This window comes from Electrona antarctica (assembly GCF_951216825.1).
Source record: "Electrona antarctica genome assembly, chromosome: 18".
Lineage (NCBI taxonomy): Eukaryota > Metazoa > Chordata > Actinopteri > Myctophiformes > Myctophidae > Electrona > Electrona antarctica.
The window spans coordinates 16661706-16685281 of record NC_136799.1 but is presented as its reverse complement, the minus strand read 5'-3'; the positions used below and the strand labels follow the sequence as shown (position 1 = coordinate 16685281).

The following is a 23576-nucleotide window of genomic DNA, read 5'->3' as shown; positions in this document are numbered from 1 at the left end:
CAAGCTCCGTGTCTGGAAGAGACCTTACATCTCCCAGGAGGCGGTGCGGGTCCTGCTGCAAGAGTGGCATGTAAGTTGAGAAACCGTTTCAGACATGAAAAGGTCATATAGTATGTTAGGTAGTGTAAGTCCCATGTTGTGTCCCGTCTGTGTAGTGTTGGTGTCAAGAAGACAATATGTTTTGAGCTCCTGGATTTGTTTGAAATTGTGATTCTTATTTGCTAGTGTATGAAGGTGTTGTATTTTGCAGTAGAACTCATTTGACCACTGTGTGAAGTGGATAAGTTAAGTAGCTGCTGTTAAGTTCAAGTCAAGGTACAGCATATCTAGAAGCAACAGACTCACACTGGAGTATGACACACACTCCAGTATGATGATGCAAGAGTACAATCCAGCCATGGTAGACTGCACATATACTCTACCCCATCATTACCAGATATGTGTAAGCTGTGATTCCACTTCTCTGTATGTCTGCCATATCTTGTCTGATTTTGTTACAGGAGCTTGTGGATAAACAGGAACTCCCCTCCCTGTTGGAGTCAGCTCTCCATAGACTAAAACTGATCTCTGAGAAATACACCAGTAAATCTGCTCTGGGTAGGTGCAGTTTAGACTGGTAGACAACACAGGCTCTCCAGTTAAACCTTCTTCATTCTTATCTAATTCACTTGAAAAAGACACAAAATTGCTCACTCTTGAGGACTGGGATGTTAAAGGGGGTGTAAGTGATATGTTTTTAAAATATGTGTTAAATAGCTCTATATTGATATTCCCATATTAACCATTGCTATCAAGTGTTTGTTCAGTAACAGGGATCTCCTGTCTCTCTTCACTTTAGTTAACACAAATTAATATTTCAGGTCAGTCAGGATACCAATTTCAACCTTATACAGGATACAGAATAAACAAGAACAAATTTAAACTCGTGAAGTGTTGACTAAACAGCAATGCTTACTCTCAGAATATAGATAAATATAATATTTTAACAAAAATAAGGTTTTGTTTTTTTACCAAAAAACAAAGTAGTTACAGCACCTTTAATACTGGTGATGGATAGATAAAATAATCGATACAGACGGATGTGCCAGGTGATCTTTCAAAAGATTAACATATAGTAATGTTCATAGTAGTAATCAAATTATGGTTACAAACTTAGATACATATGCTGATACAAATGTGTCTGTGTCTGTACAGCTGCAGACTACAGCCATGTCAGTAGCCAGGTGAGAGAGCTGGAGGAAGAGACAACTCTGGTTCTGGAGGGAGTGACTGCAGTGAAAAGCACTATGGGTAGAGTTCTGTCTGCCTGGGATTCCTACAGCGACTGTGTCAGCTCTCTGCAGGCCTGGCTGGAGCAGGGCACTGCTACACACAACCGTGGACAGAGACCTGAGGTACACACATGCATACGCACGCACGCACGCACGCACGCACGCACGCACGCACGCACGCAGACACACAGACACACTGAGTACACTGAATAGCTTCTCTTTTACCGTAATAACACTGGCTTATCCACTGTGTTGTCCAGGTATCATCTAACATTACATCTGAGTGGAGCTCCCGCCATGCTCATCTCAAGGAGGTTGGGAGCTTCCTGGTTGAAGTCACAGACCCCCAAACCAGCAGGAACCTGTCTGAGGAGCTACGTAGGCTCAACATGCACTGGGCTGAGTTTGTAAAGAGAACCACACTTGTAAGTCAAGTCCATCTTCCCTCTAATCGCTTTACTGAACACTTTATTGCCATGTACTGTAAGATAAGAATAGTTTGAGGTGCTGTGACAACCCAGCAGCTTTCACAAATTTCACATTTGGACAATAATAGACTGTATTTTTCAGGTTGTATTATGGTCTGTTCTTTAAAGATCTGTGGGTGTTTCGTATTTGGAAAAAGTGGTAAAGAAAGTATATGGCCAGGCCCAGTCTTCTAGACATGCAAGGCTGGCTGTACATGTCCACTGCTCTTATTTTTACAGTACATTGTTGTTTAATCTGTTCAAGAGATTAAAAGATTAACTCTGCTGTGATTGACAAATCTTATGGCACTCCTTGTGTTGGCCTCTGTGGAAAACCCCACCCATCTGGGAGGCATACACAAAACAGCTGAACACAAACCGTGAGAGTAATTTTGTTTAAAATTACTCTCACGGCTACTCGTAATTAAGGGATGAGCCTCCAGTGCTCCACCTTGTTTTTGTTTGTGGATGCAATTATTAAAAGATTATATAATACATCTTATGTACTGTATACAGTACATAAGATTATTGGCATATATGATTATTGTAGAAGACTAGTGGGGTAAGTTCTTGGCCTCTTAGTGGATACAAATAAACTTGCAAAAATGTTTTATTTCATTGTACTGTCCATGATACAATATAAAGAAAATATAAATACCAAACATTCATTCCTCCATGTTATCAGTAACTGATGATTGAATTTCAAGTGATGTTTCTTAAATGGATGTAGTGTAGTGGTATTTTAAAAATGTACTCTTGTCTTGTGCTCCCCCAGGATGTTGTGGCTGAGCCCAATGAAGGAGCTGATACAAGACCTCAGGACCCACAGGCTCTGATCAGAGAAGCTACTCAAATCCTCACGGAGCCTTTAGAGGCCATGTCAGGACCCCTGCGCACCTACAGGAAGAGAATACAGGTGCATTTTACAGCTGTGGAGCTTTTACTACATTCGGATAAGTTAAATATTACTTTAATGTCTATGGTAATCAGAACACTTGGGATTGGGACCAAGAGGGTTATAAAGGATACATACATCAATCTGTCTATCTGTCTGTCTGTCTGTCTGTCTGTCTGTCTGTCTGTCTGTCTGTCTGTCTGTCTGTCTGTCTGTCTGTCTGTCTGTCTGTCTGTCTGTCTGTCTGCCTGCCTGCCTGCCTGCCTGCCTGCCTGCCTGCCTGCCTGTCTGTCTGTCTGTCTGTCTGTCTGTCTGTCTGTCTGTCTGTCTGTCTGTCTGTCTGTCTGTCTGTCTGTCTGTCTGTCTGTCTGTCTGTGCATGCATGTGTATACATTGAATAATTGATATACCGTACATGCATATCTCTGGCAAAGTCTGTGATTTCCACTGACTTTCCATGACTCTGCTGTCTAGTTCATGATGAGGAAGGTGAAGGAAGTGGACCTGGATGCCATGTATCCTTCCCCAGAATGTTCAGCAGACCAGTTACACAAGCTGAAGTTGGCAATGCCTGAGGTAGAGACACATCTATTCTCTTCTTACTTCTGTCTATAATAACCATATTATAGATCAAACTATAGAGGGGACATCCAGCTTACCCGAGCTCTGTTCTGTTCGTTGCCTTCTTTTTTTCTTTTTTAAACTTTTTATTAATGAAAAGTAATGAGGATTACGGTACGTTTTAACAGCCTAGCATATTTTCCGGAAGTTAGCATATTTGCCTATGGGACCCAGCAACTACTGGCGATAGCAGGCGAAGAGGCGATAGTTTCTTCGCCTGCTATGGACAGACGATGGACGGCATTGTTCTTGTGTTGCTTTGTTTACCGTCCACCTGGAACGGTGATACGTTTACATTACATACCGTAAAAACAGCAGGAACGCCCACTAGGAGATTTGTATTGCCCAGAATCGCCACTGTAAGACAACTGTGCCTGTCTAAAATGACAACAAAGTGTGAAGCCAAAGTGCCTGCCACCCAAACAACCATAATTTACACATTTGTATTCTACGCATGTATTATTTCTCTAGGTGATGCAGACACTGTTGGAGTCCGAGCAGGTGTGTACAGAGCTGCAGCACAGTGTGTCATGTCTGGAGAGTCGTCTGGCTGAGCTCCTCCACTGGGAGGCTGAAGCCAGGGAGCTCTATCCGTACCTCAAAGCTGCAGAACGAAGACAGAGGGGACAGGACCCACGAGCCAGGGTATGCTCTAGTCCAGTGGGTCTCAAATCAGTGGTCCGGGGACCACCAGTCCTCCTTGAGGGGGTTCCAGGTGGTCCCCAACTAAATGATGGAGAGGCGGTAAACAAATGGACCCTTATTAGATGGTTAACATTACATCATATTATTGTTAGACTTCTGCATTATTTAATTTACAAGAAGTCTACATTATAGAATGTAAAATAATTCTTATTTTGATTGTTTGCCTGTTATCTCTCCTATGGTACCAACATCAATACAGCATGGAATTGTCTTTATTCAAAATAGTCTTTATTTTTCGGTCTTGAGAGGCTAAATCTCATCAAATGGTGGTCTATGACTCAAATGAGAATAAATAATGGGCCTTGATATGGGCCTAGTCTAGAGACAGACTGTCTGTACTCTGCCGCACTCTTTGATTCACTCAAATATCGCGATTTAATGCCACGATTGTTTTTTATCGATTTTAAAGTTCTGAATCAATTCTTCCTTTTGTCAGAAAGACTGACTGATGTTATCTGGCTGCATTGAAATGTATGATTAAACTTTTCATGGTTTACCGGTATATTGTTTAATTGTTTAAACAAAACAAAAAATCGTCATATCAAATCGCATCAATCATTGAATCGCAATATAATTAAGAATCGCAATATAAATGGAATTGACTTGGCACCCTACCCTAGGTATGGAGATCGTATTGATGTAAATCGTCCCACCCCTAAGCGAAAGCACAAGTGCTAAGGATCTTTCCTCTTCTGCCACAGGAACTGATATCGAGAGGTCTGCAACTGGAGGGTCTGGTGGTGACAGAGGAGCAGGACCTGCAGATGATGGTGATGACGAGCCAGAAGACGTCTCCCATCCAGTACCTCCATGCTACTGCCATGCAGGATCGAGTACGGGCCGCCATGGCTCAGTCACAGGCTAGTAGTCTTTTAAAAAATCACACCCGTGTGAACTGAGTGGTGCAAGGTCAGCTATGTCAGTGACGTCACATACTAACCATAGCAACCATGCTCGTTTTTTTGGTTGCTAACCATAGCAACCATGCTCGTTTTTTTGGTACGAACGAACACGGGTACACGGGTACAAAGCCAGTTGTTGGAGTGGTTTGCACCACTCAAAAATATGTATATTATAACCCGTGCTTTCCATCAGTTAACTATAATGGTTGGTGGCACACCTTAGTTTTGTGCTTTGCACGAGATGAGAACCAGCCTTCAGCACTGTTAGCTAGGCGGGAAATAGCTGTTTTCAATACATGATAGTTCAGTTGGTGATGAAAGCATGAAATTTGGCACAGATGACCTTCATATGACCCTAATCGATAATCAACCTCCGGCCACGCAGAATTCCAATTTTTTCAAGGTGGCCAGCCAGTTTTAAAAATGGCTGCAACTGTACATACGTTTTTGGACTATATGACTTTGCTGGGGCTGTAAATATTTTATTTCCCCTCAATTTGATATAAGAGAATATGTTCTGGAGGTATTTATACCAAGTACGATATAAAAAGTAACATTAGGTTCCAATATGGTGCCATGTTTTCCAATATGGCTGCCAATAAACTGTATAAATGTACATCTTCTTATGGTTAATGCACAGTTGGTGATACAAACATGACATTTGGCACAGATCACCTTTATGACACCCTAATTCATAATCAACCTTGGGCAATGCAGAATTCCTACATTTTTCAAGATGGCCACCAGTTTTCAAAATCGCTGCAACTGGACCTACGTTTTGGATGATATCACTTTGCTGGGGCTGAATCTTTGATTTCCCCCTAATTTTGATATAAGAGAATATGTTCTGGAGGTATTTCTACCAGGTAAGATAACAAAATTACATTAAGTTCCAATATGGTGGCATGTTTTCCAATATGGCTGCCGATAAATTGCATAACTGTACTACTCATGATTCATGGCTCATGGTTAATCCACAGTTGGTGATACAAGCATGACATTTGGCACAGACCTTTATACCACCCTAATTGGTAATCAACCTCGGGCCATGCATAATTCCTCAATTTTCCAAGATGGCCACCAGGTTTCACCAGTTGAAATGGCTTCAACTGGGCCTATGTTTTGGACTATATCCTTTTGCTGAGACTGTAATATTTTTTTCCCCCCCCTCATTTTGATATAAGAGAATATGTTCAGGGGGTATTTCTACAAAGTAAGATCAGAAATAACCTTAGGTTCCAATATGGTGACATGTTTTCCAATATGGCTGCCGATAAATTGCATGAATGTACATCTGCTCATGGATAATACACAGACCGGATACAAGCATGAAATATGGCACAGATCGCCTTTAAACCACCCTAATTGGTAATCAACCTCGTGCCATGCAGAATTCCTCAATTTGGGAAGATGCCTGACAGGTTTTCAAACGCCCAAAAGCCCAATTGACAAGTTTTTATTGTGTTATTGCAGTACCAGGGTACACTGGTTGACACTATAGCTGTGATACTCAGCATGGGGTTCAATGCTAATACATTTTCTAGTTTCCTAAATGCTGTTTAGCTTGCCCCAAATTAAAGTTAAACAGCTGCACCTGAATTGACATGATGTGCCAGCGCGGGAGAGCCGAGCCAAGGAAGACAGGGGTTTAGTCTTTCGGAAGGTGTACAGATCATATAGGAAATACATAGCATTGGATGAATGATCAGACTGGGGGTAGGATAGTGATGTTACTGAGGCCAGCCCAGTTGTATCCCATAATTATTGTAGTGTATTTTTTGCCAGGTGGAAACCTGGCATACAACAGCTCATTTTATTTTAGTGACCTAGTCATGATTGACTGCCCCTATTAAAGCCAATGTATGTGGTCAGACTCCCAGTCTGACCACATACTCTGAAATGCCGCTTAAGCTATATGAGACTTGTGTAGCAAATCGCGTAGTAGCAACCTAGTCATGATTGGCTGCCTCCGAAGCCCTCACACGACGCAACGCGGCCATAACAAAACACAGTGATTGAACTAACAAAGTTGTTTTTACAAAATGAATTGCATGCCAATTATTTTTGACCCCAGGCAACTTGATGATGGAATTCAGTTGACAATTGAACAAAGCTACATACCAAGACTCATGGTAACAGTTAAAAACATCAAAATTGGAAAGAAAAAGGAAGTTAATATCAGAAGAGAAGTGTAAAGTATCTTCGGCTAAATTCACTCGCAGCAGCCTTAAAAGTAACATCTGCCCATTTGCGCCACATTTTAAAGTGATTTGGTAGCTTTTGAATGACCTGTAACAAGACAGACAAAACTAAGAATCTGCACAAAGCCATAACTGCATACCAAGCTGCAAAGATGTGCCAAAAACCTTCACCAAGCTTTATCGGATCTAAGTTTGTGTATGGTGATGGTGACCATATTTCAAAATATGCCACGCTATTTGAACCTAGGTCATTGAAAACCTAAATGGATCCTGTGTATGGTAATTATTAATACAATTATTATTTAAGCACATGTGGTGTTGGAGCTCATGTTATAAAATCATGTGGATTAACCATAATCATTTATCGGCAGCAATACTGGAAAACATGACGCCATATTGGAACCTAATGTTATTTCTGATCTTACTTGGTAGAAATGCCTCCAGAACATGTTCTCTTATATCAAAATGAGGGGGAAATAAAAAAATACAGCCCCTCAAAGGATAAAGTCAAAAACGTAGGCCCAGTTGAAGCCATTTCAACTGGCAAAAACTGGCGACCATCTTGTAAAATGGAGGAATTATGCGTGGCCCGAGGTTGATTACCAATTAGGGTGGTATAAAGGTAATCTGTGCCAAATGTCATACTTGTATCACCAACTGTGGATTAACCATGAACAGATGTACAGTTATGCAATTTATCGGCAGCCATATTGGAAAACATGCCACCATATTGGAACTTAATGTTATTTTGTATCTTACTTGGTAGAAATACCTCCAGGACATATTCCCTTAGGTGGAAATCAAAGATTCAGCCTCAGCAAAGTGCTATAGTCCAAAATATAGGTCCAGTTGCAGCCATTTTTAAAACTGGCGGCCATCTTGACAAATTTAGGAATTCTGCATGGCCCAAGGTTGATTATGAATTAGGGTGTCATGAAGGTGATCTGTGCCAAATGTCATGTTTCTATCACCAACTGTGCATTAACCATGAGCAGATGTACATTTATGCAGTTTATTGGCAGCCATATTGGAAAACATGCCGCCATATTGAAACCTAAAGTTATTTTGATCTTCTCTTATATCAAAATGATGGTGAAATCAAAGATTTACAGCCCTAGCAAAGTGATATAGTCCAAAACGTATAGGTCCAATTGCAAACTGGCGGCCATCTTGAAAAATGGTGGAATTCTGCGTGGCCCGAGGTTGATTATCAATTAGGGTCATATGAAGGTCATCTGTGCCGAATTTCATGCTTTCATCACCAACTGAACTATCACATCAATTTCCCGCCTAGCTATGTACTCTCTTTTGAATATATTCAGTTCCTGCATCTCAACTAGACTGATCTTGGCATATTTCTCCTCAGTAGATTGCCTAACACTATGAATAAAGGGATGACTGTCACTCTTTTACTACCTGATTGTTCATTATTACACTTTGCACCCTGGTCCTGTTATAGGAAACGGTAGGCCTGCTGAGTAGCTTGGGAGCCAGGAGAGACAGAAGTAGAAGCCCTCCAGAGGAACAGCCTCCTCCACCCAAGATCTTCATACAGGCGGGTGAACAGGTTCCTGGACATCCAGCAGACCCTTCCTCATCCACCCAGCAGACAGTAAAACAACAGGAGTCTCTGGTGCCAAAGATAGTGGTGCAGGAATACAGAGAGGAAAAAATGAGCTCTCCACCCATGCCGTATTCGTATGCGCAGGCTGTTACCCAGACCCGGCCTCAATCACCACCAGAAGCCAAGAATAATGGTCAAACACAGGTCTCACAGAAACCACCTCCGCCACCACATCAGCAAGAACAGAGACAGAGAGAACTACAGCAACAAGAGCAGAGGCAAAGAGAACTACAGCAACAAGAGCAGAGGCAAAGAGAACTACAGCAACAAGAGCAGAGGCAAAGAGAACTACAGCAACAAGAGCAGAGGCAAAGAGAACTACAGCAACAACAAGAGCAGAGACAGAGAGAACTACAGCAGCAAGAACAGAGACAAAGAGAACTACAGCAGCAAGAACAGAGACAAAGAGAACTACAGCAGCAAGAACAGAGACAAAGAGAACTACGGCAACAAGAAGAACATAGACAGACAGAACTGCAACATGGGCAGCAACTACAGCAGCAGCAGCTGAAGCAGAAACTTCAGGAACCACCTTCACAGAAGAGGCCTTTTAGCCCCCAGGATCTTCAGAGCAGAAAAGCTCAAGGCAGGAAAAATCGTCCCTGGCTGCAGATGAAAGTGCCACATCAGGCCGCTTCTCACACAGTGCCGTCTCCTAGTCCAATTCAGTCACCTAGTCCCGTTATGTCTCCTGTTACGATCCAGTCACCTAGTCCAATCCAGTCCCCTAGTCCGGTTCTGTCTCCTATCACTATCCAGTCTCCTAGCCCGGTTCAGTCTCCTATTCCAGTCCAGATTTGTACTCCAGCACCTAGCCACACTCAGCCGAAAGGAGCTGTGGCTTCACCACCACTACCACAACAACAACAACAACAACGTATTCAGCAGCAGCAACAACACATTCAGCAGCAACAACAAAAACAGATTCAACAGCAGCAGCAGCAACAACAAATACAGATTCAACAGCAGCAGCAGCAACAACAAATACAGATTCAACAGCAGCAGCAACAACAACAAATACAGATTCAACAGCAGCAGCAACAACAACAACAACAACAAAAACAGATTCAACAGCAGCAACAACACCACATTCAGCAGCAACAACACATTCAACAGCAGCAGGAACAACAACAACAACAACAACAGGTTCAACGGATGCAACAAATACAACAACAAAAAGAACAGCAACAAATGGAACAACAAAAACAACAGCAAATTCAACAGCAAAAACAGCTTCAGGTACAGCAGCAACAACAGCAAAAACAACAATCCCAGCAACAATCGCAACCACAGATACAGATACAGGCACATACACAGCCTCAGTTGCCTGTGAAGACACAATCCCAGCCTCAGCTTCAACCTCATACATGGATTCCAGCCACATGTCAGTCTCCTAGTCAGCCCCAGGCTCAGCTCCAAGCTCAAGTACAGACATGGTCTCAGGTCAGCTCGTCCTCACCTATGCAGGCCCATGCCCAAGCTCAACTCCAGGCCCAGATTCAACCTCCGCTGCCGTCCCACATCCAGCTACGTAGTCATCCTCAATCATGGTCCCCAGTGAGGTCCCCAATACCTATGTCAGCCCAGTCCCCCACTCCAATGGCCCAGCCACAAACACATGGTCAACCCATGGCTCAGCCACAAATGCAAGGTCAGCCTATGGTCCAGCAGCAAATGCATGCCCAGTCTAGGCCTCAGGTACAAACCCATGCCCAAACTATGGCCCAGCCTCAAACCCATGGCCAGCCGCAGAGTTGGTCTCAAGTAGTTGGAGCCTCCTCCCCCATGCAGCCTCACCAACCACAGGCTCCAACTCAGCCCCATCCTTACCCCCAGGGTTACCCCCATGCCCAGACTCCACCCCAGCAGTGGGGCCCCAACCATGAGGCTTACCCCCAGCAAAGGCAGCCTCTTCCACAAGCCTTTCCTCAGCCTTTGGGTCAGACTCCACCAGCACAAGCTTATCCACCTAGCCAAGCTTCACCACAGCAATGGAGACCAGCTGGGCCACAACAAGTACCTCAGCAAGGACCCCTTAGATATCTTCCTCCGGGAGCACCATACAATCAACCTCAGTCGCAAGCACAGGCCCAGCCATGGGCTCATCCACAGGCCCAGATGAGGCCCCAGAGACCCATGCAGCAACAGCCTCAGACACAGGCTTATAATCTGACTCAGATGCAGCAAGGCCAGGTTGTGCAACAATCTTGGGTTCAGAATCAGCCACAAGCCTCGCCCCAACAGTATCCTCAGCCTTATCCTCAGCCTCATATCCAACCCTATCCACCATCTCAACCACAGCCGCAACGCCAACCTCATCCCCAATCTTCTTCACAAGCACAGTACCAACCTCAGCCTCATCTTCAGCCTCAGCCCACGCCTCAGTCTCACCAGTCTACCCCACAAACTGCTCAGGTCCAGCCATGTCCGCAACCCAAACCTCAGGCTCAGGTGCCACCACAACCAAAACAGCCTCAATCACCTCCACCGGCCAAGATCCAGGTTCAGTCAACTACACTATCCAGGACCCAGGCCCAGTCACCTCCACTAGCCCAGACACAAGCCCAGCACCCTCTCCCACCAAAGACCCAAGTACCGTCACCTCCACCAGCCCATACACAAACCCAGACCCCTCTCCCACCAAAGACCCAAGTAGAGTCACCTCCACCAGCCCACACACAAACCCAGCCCCCTCTCCCACCAAAGACCCAAGTACCGTCACCTCCACCTGCCCAGACACAAATACAGCCCCCTCTCCCACCAATGACCCAAGCACAGTCACCTCCACCAGCCCAGACACAAACCCAGACCCCTCTCCCACCAAAGACCCAAGCACAGTCACCTCCACCAGCCCAGAACCAAGCCATGTCACTTCCCCCACCAATGGCCAAAGCTCAGTCACCTCCACCATCCAACACCCAAGCCCAATTACCTCCCACACCAATGACTCAAGCAGCACAATCCAAAACGCAGGCTACACCGCAAGCTAAACCGCAAGCTAAACCGCAATCACCCCCACAAGCAAGGCATCAACCCCAAGCACAGCCCAAGCCCCAACCACTCCAGCCTCATGTCTTGCAGACCACCCCTGAGTCCCCAGAGCTTCGTATCAACCCTCAGGCTCTGGTCCAGGCCCCTCCTCAGGCCTACACAGAGGCCTATGCTGAGGCCCAGGCTCTGGCCAGGAACGGTTTTGAGGAAGCCAAGCACTGTCTGCAGCAGCACATTCTGGAAGCTATTAATGTCTTCAAAGAAAAGTGCATCTCTTCTGAACAAGCATCTGTTAAAGAGGTAAACGTGATTATCAGTGTTTATTTTTCCAATAAGCTTCAACAATAACATAACTTTCCATCTTTAGAACTCAGCTTTGCACATTAGTCATTAGTAATAGTGGTCCTATTAACGGACAATCAACAATCATTGGACAACCATTTCAGAACCTACCATACCTTAAACTGAAAAAAGTATGTAATTATTTTTGTATGACACATTTGTTCAATTCAGTATGAATTTGCCTTAAAGGACCACTTCACCAACTTTCAACCTATCATCATACAATTCATTAGTCCTCAGTCCTCTAGTGCTCATTAGATGGCACCAATTCTGTCTACTCACTCAGTGTCTCAGAAGAGGGCTGTGGACAGTTCAGAAACCTGCCTACCAGTGGCATCATGGGTAGACATTAGTAACTTAACTTTATATGTATTTATTGCTGCAAGAACAATGGCTATTTCAGTATGCTAACCTTCCTGGAAGAGAAAGGCTGTAGTTTCTATTGGTTTGTAATACCCATCGATGATGTCATTGCTAGGCACTGCAGGTGTAGGCATAATGAGATTTAGTGAGGACCAATTATACAAAGATAAGGTTGAAAATGTGTGAAGTGCTCTTTTAATTTCCAAGGAGAGAAGCACACTGTGCAGTTTTATTTTTTGCAGAGGGTTTTCTCAGAGGGACCTTAATAACCAAAGTCAGAGATGTTTTTTTTTTTTTATTATTACCAAGTCTTTGAAAAAAACCTACAAATAGCAAATAATAGCTCCCAGCATACACATACAAAATAAAGACATCTCAGTCACAAAATCCTTTTTCATTTTAAACTCCAACTGCTCTTGTGCCTGGGAGGAGATCTGCTCATTCGTTCTGTCACTGCTTCTTTCCCAGGAGACTCTGAGGGCTCTTGACCCTGATCTACTTGAGGAGTTCCTCAGGGCAGCTGAGGGCATGGAGGCCTTTTGCACCCCATTCCAACTCAGAGACATGGAGTTCTTCACCCAGTCTGTCAGCACACAGTGGGAGGTAATCTAAGCCTTTAACTGGCAGGGTTCATGTAACTGTACATGGGATATTTTTTAGTAATGGCTGAATCTAAAATGTAATACATTACATTAAAACCAAGTACAAGTCCCTAGTACAAGAGAGACCCAGCTTTATTCTAAATTGATTGTGTGAAAGAGTAGCGGCAGGGCATGGAGACAACTGAGTATCTTTTTATTGAATGTTTCTGACTTATGTCTGTACATGTCTTAAAGTAATTGTGTAATTAATGTGCAACGGCATGTTGTGCCTTACTCAGTATTTTTCTTCAGATGGAATGTGTCAGGTAATTGAGCTGGCATGTGTTGCTTACGGTTTGTAATACATCATCTTATTATGTGTTCTAACATGTCCTATTATTTAATGTTTTATTTATCTATTTTTTTATCACCCAGGCTGTGAGAGCTGACCTCGCAGCCTTTTCGCTACAGTTAAAGTTTGAACAAAAGACGAAAGAATTTATTACGGCTGTTTTGCAGTGCGAGGCACACTTAAGCACCAGATTTGCAGCTGAAATACAGGTACAGGTACCTGTAGCTCCGTCCCTCGTGCTGGTTAGCAGGCATGCTAAGGTGGACCGGAATGCAGCCAGCCTTTTGGATTCATATCGTAACATGCTTTATGGTGAACAGGGACAAAGCTAGCTCTTTGCATTCATAATTTCTGTTTTTCTCACTTCTTCTTCTATGCTTTCGTGGAGATTGTCTCAATGGGACTTAATTGGTAAACACAATTATTTGCTTCTGGTGTATGTATTGATTAATTTATTTTAGAGCAGATGTCCTCACTGGAAGCAGGATTTTACGAGGTCAGGACTTCTTGTTTGACCACATTACTTGATTTTTGTTACAGTATATCAGAGGCTGTGACTCAAATTGGTTGGTTGAAAATGCTGCCTACAAAGACAGCCATCAAAGGCAAGACAGCGTCAGAGCCGCATAAGTAGTTCATAATAAGCAAAATGTTTCATGCTAAAGTTCCTTCATGTGACCAATTTTTAAGGCAGCCTTTGACGGTAGCTAATCACACCGCGAGGCAGATACGGGATAGATGGGCAGACTGGGCACTAGGGACATCTGGGCACCTCAATGTAAAATTTGCTGTTTTGGTCTTTATTAATTTAAATTATACATGATGTGAACATGCATGTTACATCATTTCAGACTAAATAAGTTTATCCTTCAACTTCTTGTTTATGCCCCAAAATGACTGGATATAGTTTTGTAGCAATAGTAGTAGATTAGACCTTAATCGTTGAATGTTCTAATCATGTATACTTTACTTAAAAATATACAGTATATAAAAAATTTAAAAACATTTTGGACAAAATTGTCAATTTTACATGGAGGTGCTGCCCTGTCCCTATTGCCCACCTATCCTGTTACCAACAAGGCAGGCAACAGGCAGCTGCCCTCAGTTTGAGACACACACAGTTTGTGTTCAAATTCATTTCAAAAACTCGATAATCATGTTAGCTTAAAAATTGTTTTGAATCATGTTACATTAATTGACATGCTCTCTGTGGGAGAAACAAATAACAACATATGATACTGTATATAAAACAAAATATACAGTAATGGTTTATTTGGGATGTCTGAGATCGATTCGGACTTGAGGCTCTTTGCTGCATGTCCATCTCTCTCTTTCCTTGTTTTCCTGTCTCGCTCCTCTGAACACTATTTGAATAAAGCATGAAAATTCCAAAAAAGAAAGGAAGGCCCACTTCTGTCGGCTGCTGATGTGTTGCCATGTGGGTTGGATTTACTGTACCCTTAAATTCTTGTTTTCTTCCCATAATGAATAATGGATATTTTCCCTCCCACCCCTCATGTTTTTCAGTGTATTTTTTTTAAACGTTAATTCATATTGATCAGTCAATTACACCATTTTAGTTGTGCTCCTTGCTCTGCTTACCCTACACTTCATCTGCCTTCGTAGGGCAGATGATTCAACTCATAAGAAAAAACGTGCTATAAACTATTATATGTTTTGTCATGGTTACCAGGCTTGTTTCTCAGTGGAGGGCAGCTTAGCCCAGGCTGGACAGCACCTCCAGAACCTAAAGGAACTGTGTGACACATTGAGCCCGGAAGACGCACACCGCCTGGCCCAGGCTCAACTCAGAGAGTGTGAGAAGAGACTGGCTGCCATCCAGCGGCAGTTCAGTGGGGACGAAATGCCACCTTCTGATGCTGGGTGAGAGGCTTACCTTAGTGTGATGTTTAGTTTGGTGTAGTTTTACTTGATTTAGTTTTGTGTACATTTTATTTGGTTTGGTGTAAGTGCAACATAGTTTTGCTTAGCTTGTAACTTAATAACTTTTCCATTGTGGAGAATGGAGATACAGTAGCAGAGACGAAATGTTTTTATAATCGTCATGGGGGCCCGCCCCCTGGTCCAATTCCTCATGGGGGCCGAGGCCCCCTGGCCCCCACGGACTCTACTTCACTGTACAGTAGTACTATTTGTCTTGTTTTTGGTTGGTTGCAGTTGTTTTCTGAGTAAAGGCATCACTTTGCATGAGATTCATCAGCAAACCAAGCAAGAGTACCATTAATTAAACCATAACATGGTTTAGTATATTATACTATACAGTACTTTGTTGTCTGGGGTCCTCCAGGGCTCTGTCCTTGGCCCAATCCTTTTTTCCCTCCTATAGCTACCCCTGCTTTTACATGCAAAAGAGAGAAGAAGCCCAGTGGTCATATATTTAATCTTTTATTTTTCTTCTCCATTTTCTTCCCCAGGGTTCCTGTTGAACACAGTCAAGACCTGACCCAGCAGCAAGAACCCACAATGTCAAGTGACAAACATCAAGTTTCATCTGAGGTGCCAGTTATATTCTCTCTCTCTCTCTCTCTCTCTCTCTCTCTCTCTCTCTCTCTGTGTGTGTGTGTGTGTGTGTGTGTGTGTGTGTGTGTGTGTGTGTGTGTGTGTGTGTGTGTGTGTGTGTGTGTGTGTGTGTGTGTGTGTGTGTGTGTGTGTGTGTGTGTGTGTGTGTGTGTGTGTGTGTGTGTGTGTGCGTGTGTGTCTGCGTGTGCGACTGTGTGCGACTGTGTGCGACTGTGCGTGTGTGCGTGTATTTGAGCGCATTCAAGGGCTTTTCAGAGAAAACATTCTCTCTAATTCCTGCAGTAGCACATACATTCAGTTCACAACACATGCACACATGGGAGTTGCCCATTACAGCCACAAAGGTTTGTTATTAAGCTGTCACTATTTGGTTTTTACTCTGTTTATCAGGTACAGCAAGTGATTGTGAAGAAATCTTTTGTGGAAAAAAGGGTGATTGAAAAGCAGCCTTCTCTAGAGGAAGATCTGGCCAGAAAGGAGGCTTTGGAAAGGTAGACTTTTTTTTCTGATTATTGTTACAAATTATTTTGTAATGTCGGTAAGCAAATATGTCTGAGAAAAAGAAGAGATGCTATAATTGTCGTTACAATTACTATGTACAGTATGTTGTTTTAATAGATTTTTTTATATCATTTTTGAGACGGAATATGATGTGTGTAAATACTATTTCAAAAGTACATACAGTTACTGTTTTACTACTGTTCAAGCTTCACTTCAGTGTAGTAACATTTTGTATTGTTATTTCATGTTAACACAAATAAACAGGCAACTACAATGCCATTTTGCATTGGGTCATCATCCACAGGACCACAAATGACATTATGAACTAAACCAGGCAAAATATATGATGCATCAAAACAGTAAAAATCCTTCATCGACTTCTTAACTGATGCATTCCCAGATTCGAGAACTCTAAGAAGGCCCTACAAGCCCAGTTGGCAAAAAATGAACAGAGCATCCAGGATGTCTCCAACGACTCTCTCTCTCTCAAAGGACTGCACACACGGCTGCAGGAAATACAGGTACTGTACAGTGCTATATAATTATATTTAGCCTACAACTACTGTACTTAAGAAGCATTGCATTGCAGTTTATCATGACAGCACAAGATATGACTAACTGTTAATCCCTGAAGCGATATTGGAACAATAGGACCTTTAAGTAACAGGATATCAAATTTAGATAAAGCTACACTCAAGTCTCTACAAAATCTAAATCAGATTATACAAGATATCAGCGGCTGACCGAATGCTCTAATTATTGCATTGTGAATGTATACATTATAATTGTATATATTTAGTTATTTTTGGTTGTACTAACTTTCACCATGACATTTTTTACATAACCTTCACAAACATGGCTTTGTGTTGTGTTTTTAATCTGCACTTGAAATAAGACGCATTCACAGCAGCTTGTACAATGATATTGGGTTGTGACGGCACCTTCTCGAGATCACTGTCTTCCCTTCCCCTCACAGTTCCTGCGCCAGGAGACTGAGGCCCTTTGTTCGGACTTCAATAACCAGTGCTCCCAGCGTTCCCAGGCTGGGAAGGAGGGGCTGGAGCAGGACAGGGCGGAGCTCAAGGAGCAGTGGCGGGGCCAGCAGGGTGACCTCCAGAGGAGAGGCAGCTCCCTGGGTGCCGCCCTCAGACAGATCGACTCCACAGAAAACCACATGGTGGACTTCACAGACAGACTGGACCGGTACCTCCGTCAGCCCAAAGATGTTACCAACTTTACCCTGGCTAGTACCAACATCCTCACTGATATTAAGGTCAGTGTGGTTTGTCTTCTCTGTTGTTAATTTCCAGTGGCTGGAACAGCTCTGTCAAAGCTATTATTTTGCTGAAACATTTTCAGCATAATATATTTCTTCAGTTCTTTGTTTTTTTTCTGACAGCAATTAGATCACAGTATCCAGAACAAGTTGGACCAACTAAAACAAACTAAAAACATTTTGACACTAATTAAAAAGTTACACACTGCAGTGTATACTTTGTCTTATCTATACGAACACAATTGGCCTGGGGAGGTTTGCCGGGCAGGGAGGGTGATAATTGTCATTGCATGCACTCCTATGGTCTGGGGCGGCACCTGTCAGCAGGGAGTAGGACAAAGGCTCTACATCCTCTTGGTGGGGGCTCCACAATCGGACACTGGCCAGTAGCAAAAAAGAAAAAGGGGTAGAAAAATGCATAATAATAATACGTTTATCCTCTTATAGGAACTGGAAGGCGGCATCCAAAGTGAACTGGACCAGTTGTCCCGCCTGGACTCCGAGTCCAGCGACCTTGACCCTCGTGACAGTGCTCCTCTGATCCGTGAGGTGGAGACCCACAGGACCAGCTTGGACCAGCTCCGCCAGCAGGTCCGCAAGAGCGAGGCAGCCGCCCGTGCCCTCGACCGCTTCCTTATGTCCCTGCGCACTGTGGACCAGGACATCTCTGGGGTGCAGGCTGCCCCCTGCAGCGACCCCACTGTACTGCAGGACTGTCGCTCTAAGTTGACCCTCATCAGGCAAAGCACAGATAGCCTCAGAGACAAAGCCCCACAGCTGGATCTCCTCCTCCAGGGAGCCAGGCTAACGGTGACCAGGGACGGTTCCCCGGCCTCCTGTCTGGACATGGTGGCTGCCCTGGTACGGAGGCTGGGGGAGGTGGACGCCGGGCTGGCTACCCAGCAGCAGAGTGTCCAGAAGGAGACACAGAGCAGGTCTCTGGGGCTGAGGAAAAGGACCCTGCTGGGAGAGCTGAGGAAGATCCAGGAGAATGCTGAGAAGCAGGGGTTGAAGGAGCCCACCATGCCTGCTGTACAGCAGAGGTGTGTGCATCTGTCTGTCTGTCTGTCTGTCTGTCTGGTCTGCCTGGTCTGTCTGTCTGTCTGTCTGTCTGTCTGTCTGCAGCCATTTATTCACGTTCACAATCACTGGCACTGTACTGTAGGCTGGCGACAAACGAGGTTGAGAATATCAAAACACAGGTACTGCAAGTGGAACTACATTTTATCTGTTACACAGGTTTGATGTGTCCAGGATGTAAACAAAGCTACTTGTGGGAGTCAGAGGCACGTGTCTCTTTTAACACAGAGAGAAAAAGAAGACCATTGGTTCATGAGTTAGGGGCTGTGGAAAAAACCTTGTTGTAACCAAAAACAGTCTGACATCTGAGATAAATACATTTTAATAATATTCACATAAACAGTTATGTTTTCTTAACCAGTAGTATTATTCACACATATCAAGCACAGTTAAATTCCTGATGTGTTGGTCTTCCATTAAACCCAAGATATTCTTAACACACTATGAGAATGCATTCAGTGCAGAGCAGTGGTTCTCAAACATTCTCATGCCAAGGGCAACACTGGTGTGGCAGAGATCAAGTGTATATATAAATGGGTGCCTTGTTGTGAGAATGGGCTGTGATTGGTGTGTAGAAATGGCTAATTACAGTAGAAGCGCTTATTCAATGAGCAGACTGACAGCTGATTATTACACCTGGGGCTGGGGGCCTATGACTCCCATGTTCTGCATGAACTACCGCAATGCTTCATTTATGTCAACAATACCCCTGTGTTCCCCAGGCTCCGAGCACTGTCAGATCTGGAGGCCCAGCTGCAGGCGCAGCGCTCTGAGATGCAGAGCCTCCAGGAGGCGCAGACGACACCAGAAGGAGGCGAGAACCCCCTGAAGGAGGTGGAGACTCAGTGGGAGGAGACGCAGAGAGCTGTGGCTGACAGGTACTGGAAGGCTGGCGTTACTGTCAGGACTCCTTAATAGGCCTGAGGCCGATTCTAAAAACGCCTCTAAATCCTGACCTAAATATTGATATAGCAGCATCAATTTCTTTACATTTTTGAATACTGTACATACTGTACAGAACCCCAAAATGGGTTCCCGGCCTGAGGGGGTAAAACACCAAAAGGGGTTCCCACCCAGAATGGGTTAAGACAGGGAAAGCATCCGTGTCATTTTAGATTTTAGCTACAGTATATATCGTCGGGTGGAAACCTCATATGTCCAAAACTTACTTTTCAATTCAAGAGTAGCAAAAGTAGAAGATCTACAAGCTTGAATCGCATTGCTTCACACCCTGTTTCAAGCTTGTGAATCTTCTACTTTTGATGCTTTTGTGTGATGCTGTAGTATGATCAAGTATGACATTAATAATATTGAGATAAGAGGTTTCTGCCTGAGCAACGTAGGTTTTTCAGAAAACTGTTGGGATTTAGGCATTTTAAGGCATTTGTAGAATCGGCCTCAGGGTGTTCATTGGTTAAAAGACTGGACAGAGAAAAGTGTCACCTTTTCTTACTTTGATCATATTTTATTCAGTATCGTTATACTTGCGTCTGTTGCAGACAGGAACAGTGCAGTGTCTTGATGGAGCTCCTGAAGAAGTTCCAGGGTTGCCGTAGTTACCTTAGTAACACCATGCAGAAAGCCGAGCAGACCACCAGTGAGCAGGCATCCTACATGGGCAAGGAGAACCTGCAACGACTTATAGCCAAGGTGACATTCATATCACATACAGTAGTGTTGATTTAAACTTGACTCATTTTCTGAGTCGATGTTGATGGTGGAGTTATATGTTCGCTCTTAAAGCTGATAGGGTGGCAGTTTCTCAAGTGAGTTTTGCTGTCATCTCCACTGATGGGTGTGGTTTCTTGCAAATCGTGGTAAACTGTGGATTTTGACTTTCTGGAGTGAAAGAATATTGCTGTACACATCACATGTTCTCATCATTCTGCCACTAGATGGCAGGAACACACTGTAATAAAATTAATATTGTGTGCTTGTGCATGTGCACATTGTGTATGTGTTTGTCTGGTTGTGTTTGTTACTGTGCCTAGGTCCATGATATTAAGGAGGACTTGAGTGGCCTCGGGGAGCGAATGGATGAGATGAGAGGTGTTTGCAGACAGCTACAGTCCCACCTCAAGAAGATCCCTGACTGTAGCGAGACTCCGTTTGAAGCTGAGGCTGATGTGGTGATGGACAGCTGGCTGGATGTACGACCTCCAACCATTAGGGTTATATTTAGTCTAATGCAACATCATTCTGTCCAGCTGTGGGCCAAGATCACCAAATACTTCACACATAATTCATTGGACAATTATATGTGGTTCACAACATTGTAGTAGTTGTTGTAATCTTTGATAATTCTGGGTTTCCGTGATAAGATGCAAAAGTTCTCATTTGAGTCTCAGCATGAAAGCGGTTATAACCCCTGCAGCAGTGTTTTTTAAAGTATGGTTATAATAGTGATAATGATAATAATAATTACATTTAAATTCAAATTCAATTCATAAGACTATATTCATGTGAAGAAACCGATGTCGATGTTCAAAATCTTGAACATTTTCATTTTTTTTTTGAGGGGCATGTCTTTTGAAGCCTCAAATATGACGTAAATTTGTGGCAACACAAACATTAAATGCTATTGACAATGAAGGGAAAATTTACGCCATACTGTATGTAGACGAGCAAATCGGCTAACCAATCACATAAATTCAGTTGTTCATGAGATGATGTTACATAATGATAAGAGCGCCCCTCACTTCACACGGGTGTGATTTTTAAATAACAGATCCAGCCCATTAACTAAACTGGATGCATGTTGGACCTGAGCTGAAATGCACTGTGCCAGTCTGAGTTGAATGAATAATATGATCCAACCCCAGCTGGACAGAACAGAATCTGTTAATGTAAACTTAACAGAACTAAACATACTTTATCTGCATCCGGACTTGACTGTATCTGCATCTGTTTTCTTGGTATACCAGGTAACGGAGAAGACAGACTCGTACATGGACAACCTGAAGGTAGGCCTGGAGCTGTGGGAGAAACAGTTGATGTTGGGTGGAGAGGTGGATGTCTGGGCTGGAGCCAAACTGGCCCTGTTCGCAGAGGGCCACCCCTTCCACAGCCAAGAGCAAGTCCTCACCATGAGAGTAAGATACACATACTTACATATATTTTTGCTTCCATTCTCTATTTTCCTGAATTATGGTAAAGAGAAAAGTTGAAGATGAGGTTGTCTGATTTACCTTAAACCTATAAAATCCAGAAAACCCAGTCCACACCAGGGATAAGCCCAGGGATTCTGCTGCAAGCGGTTGCATTGCAAATCCTTAGTGTGGACTGGGCTTTAAGCTGTAACAATTTTCCTTGACCCTTTTTTATTTTTATTTTTATTTTTATCAGGATGAGATCCATTCTCATGAGGAGAACATTGAACACTTCCATAAGAAGTCCATGGAGATCCAGGAGATGCTGCAAAGCCAGGAGGCTCCACTAGAGCTACAGGTGAATATCTGGAACGGGTTTTCTCAATGTTGTGTCCATATTGCATAGATAGAGGATTAGCAGTGGAGCGTTCTCGCTCCACTGCTAATCTAGAATAATGATAAAGGTGTGTGTTTGTCACTTCATCTGTCTGCCCATTGAATGATCCACTGCCAAAATTCACCAAGCATATAACTTTCATATAACTAATGGCACAATACATCAGTGGCAAAGTCATAGTCTGAACGTAATCTTCCCAACTTCCTCCTCAGGTGATGGAGACCCAGCTGAAGAAGAGGATGGAGCAGGTGAAGGAGCTGTATGCTGACAGTACAGATGTGTTTGAGGAGTTAATCGCTGTGAAGAAACATCTGTCAGAGCAGATAGCAGAGTGCCAGGTGGCCATAGAGAAGACCCAGGTCTCTATCAGCCAGATCAACATGTCAGATCCCAAGGCCAACGCCACCATACAGGTGCAGTTAGTAGCTCTTTATGCTGCTAAATGTTTAGTTGTTACTGAATATGTTGCATTCATGGATGGTTCCCCCTCTTTTTTTGTCTTTATCACCTTCTTCATCAATTCTGGGTTTTTCGTAGATTGTAATTAATGAAGAAATACACTGTAATAGAACAAAGCAGAGCAGAATTATCCACTTTTTAAGCCCTATATAATTTGTCGTACAACAAATGGCAAAAAATAGCAGATCTCCAACACAAACATTTTATTAATTATTTTGCTCAAAACAGGGATGCAAATACCTTTCTCTACAGCTGCAGTGCCATTTGTACTATATTCACTGGTTTATGTCTCATCCACAACAGTATCGCCAGTACAACCGAAATAAACTTTGACTGTACATATCTTACATTGTTTCCCCTCCAACAGCATCTGTGTGATGATCTGGGGGCGCAGGAGGAGCGGGCAGAGGCTGTGTTGAAGGAGGTGGGGTTGGTGTCCAGTGTGGCTAGTCCTCAGGTGGTGGAGGTTCTGTCTATTGACTGTACCAGGCTCAGAGAGACCATCTCGCACACCAAGGACAGCATCCGCCTGAAGAGAGTGGAAGCAGAGAAAGGCCTGGTCAAAGTCATAACAGGTCAGAGTTAGATTCTCATTTATTTATTTTTTACAAGGGAAAGCTCTATATCATATTTAAGGTATAATGCATCTGACAGATTGATATATAAAACAGAAATGACAGGACAACCAAGTTGGCCTTTATTTTAAGATTATTTCCAAGAGAAAGCATGGTGGGTCCAGGAATGTGTGTTGTGTAACGCGTAATCACAATCAAGAGTTGTCTTTATTATCCCCGAGGGGTAATTGCAGCATCACTCCCAATCTTCCGCCGTAGTCTGAAGACCCACCTTTTCAGACTCCATCATGGCCCATAGCACTTATCCTACCCCCTTAGATAGCACTTTTTAGACTTAGATAGC

At 43.5% G+C, this 23576-nt stretch overlaps 1 protein-coding gene across 1 annotated transcript in view; it reads left to right on the top strand.

The window, feature by feature from the left end:
• syne2b (spectrin repeat containing, nuclear envelope 2b) overlaps positions 1–23576 on the top strand; it is a 181926-nt gene that overhangs the window by 33216 nt on the left and 125134 nt on the right. Inside the window, exons 15-37 of the mRNA XM_079527437.1 lie at positions 1–70; positions 501–597; positions 1195–1394; positions 1532–1696; positions 2514–2654; positions 3108–3209; positions 3726–3899; positions 4661–4819; positions 8522–11977; positions 12851–12985; positions 15009–15199; positions 15751–15832; positions 16247–16347; positions 16758–16878; positions 17334–17630; positions 18081–18676; positions 19436–19591; positions 20213–20363; positions 20705–20863; positions 21638–21805; positions 22059–22160; positions 22412–22612; positions 23026–23233. The exon at positions 1–70 is cut by the window's left edge and continues 99 nt beyond it. Coding sequence (XP_079383563.1) covers positions 1–70; positions 501–597; positions 1195–1394; positions 1532–1696; positions 2514–2654; positions 3108–3209; positions 3726–3899; positions 4661–4819; positions 8522–11977; positions 12851–12985; positions 15009–15199; positions 15751–15832; positions 16247–16347; positions 16758–16878; positions 17334–17630; positions 18081–18676; positions 19436–19591; positions 20213–20363; positions 20705–20863; positions 21638–21805; positions 22059–22160; positions 22412–22612; positions 23026–23233 — 7232 coding nt within the window. The remainder of the gene's footprint in view (positions 71–500; positions 598–1194; positions 1395–1531; positions 1697–2513; positions 2655–3107; positions 3210–3725; positions 3900–4660; positions 4820–8521; positions 11978–12850; positions 12986–15008; positions 15200–15750; positions 15833–16246; positions 16348–16757; positions 16879–17333; positions 17631–18080; positions 18677–19435; positions 19592–20212; positions 20364–20704; positions 20864–21637; positions 21806–22058; positions 22161–22411; positions 22613–23025; positions 23234–23576) is intronic.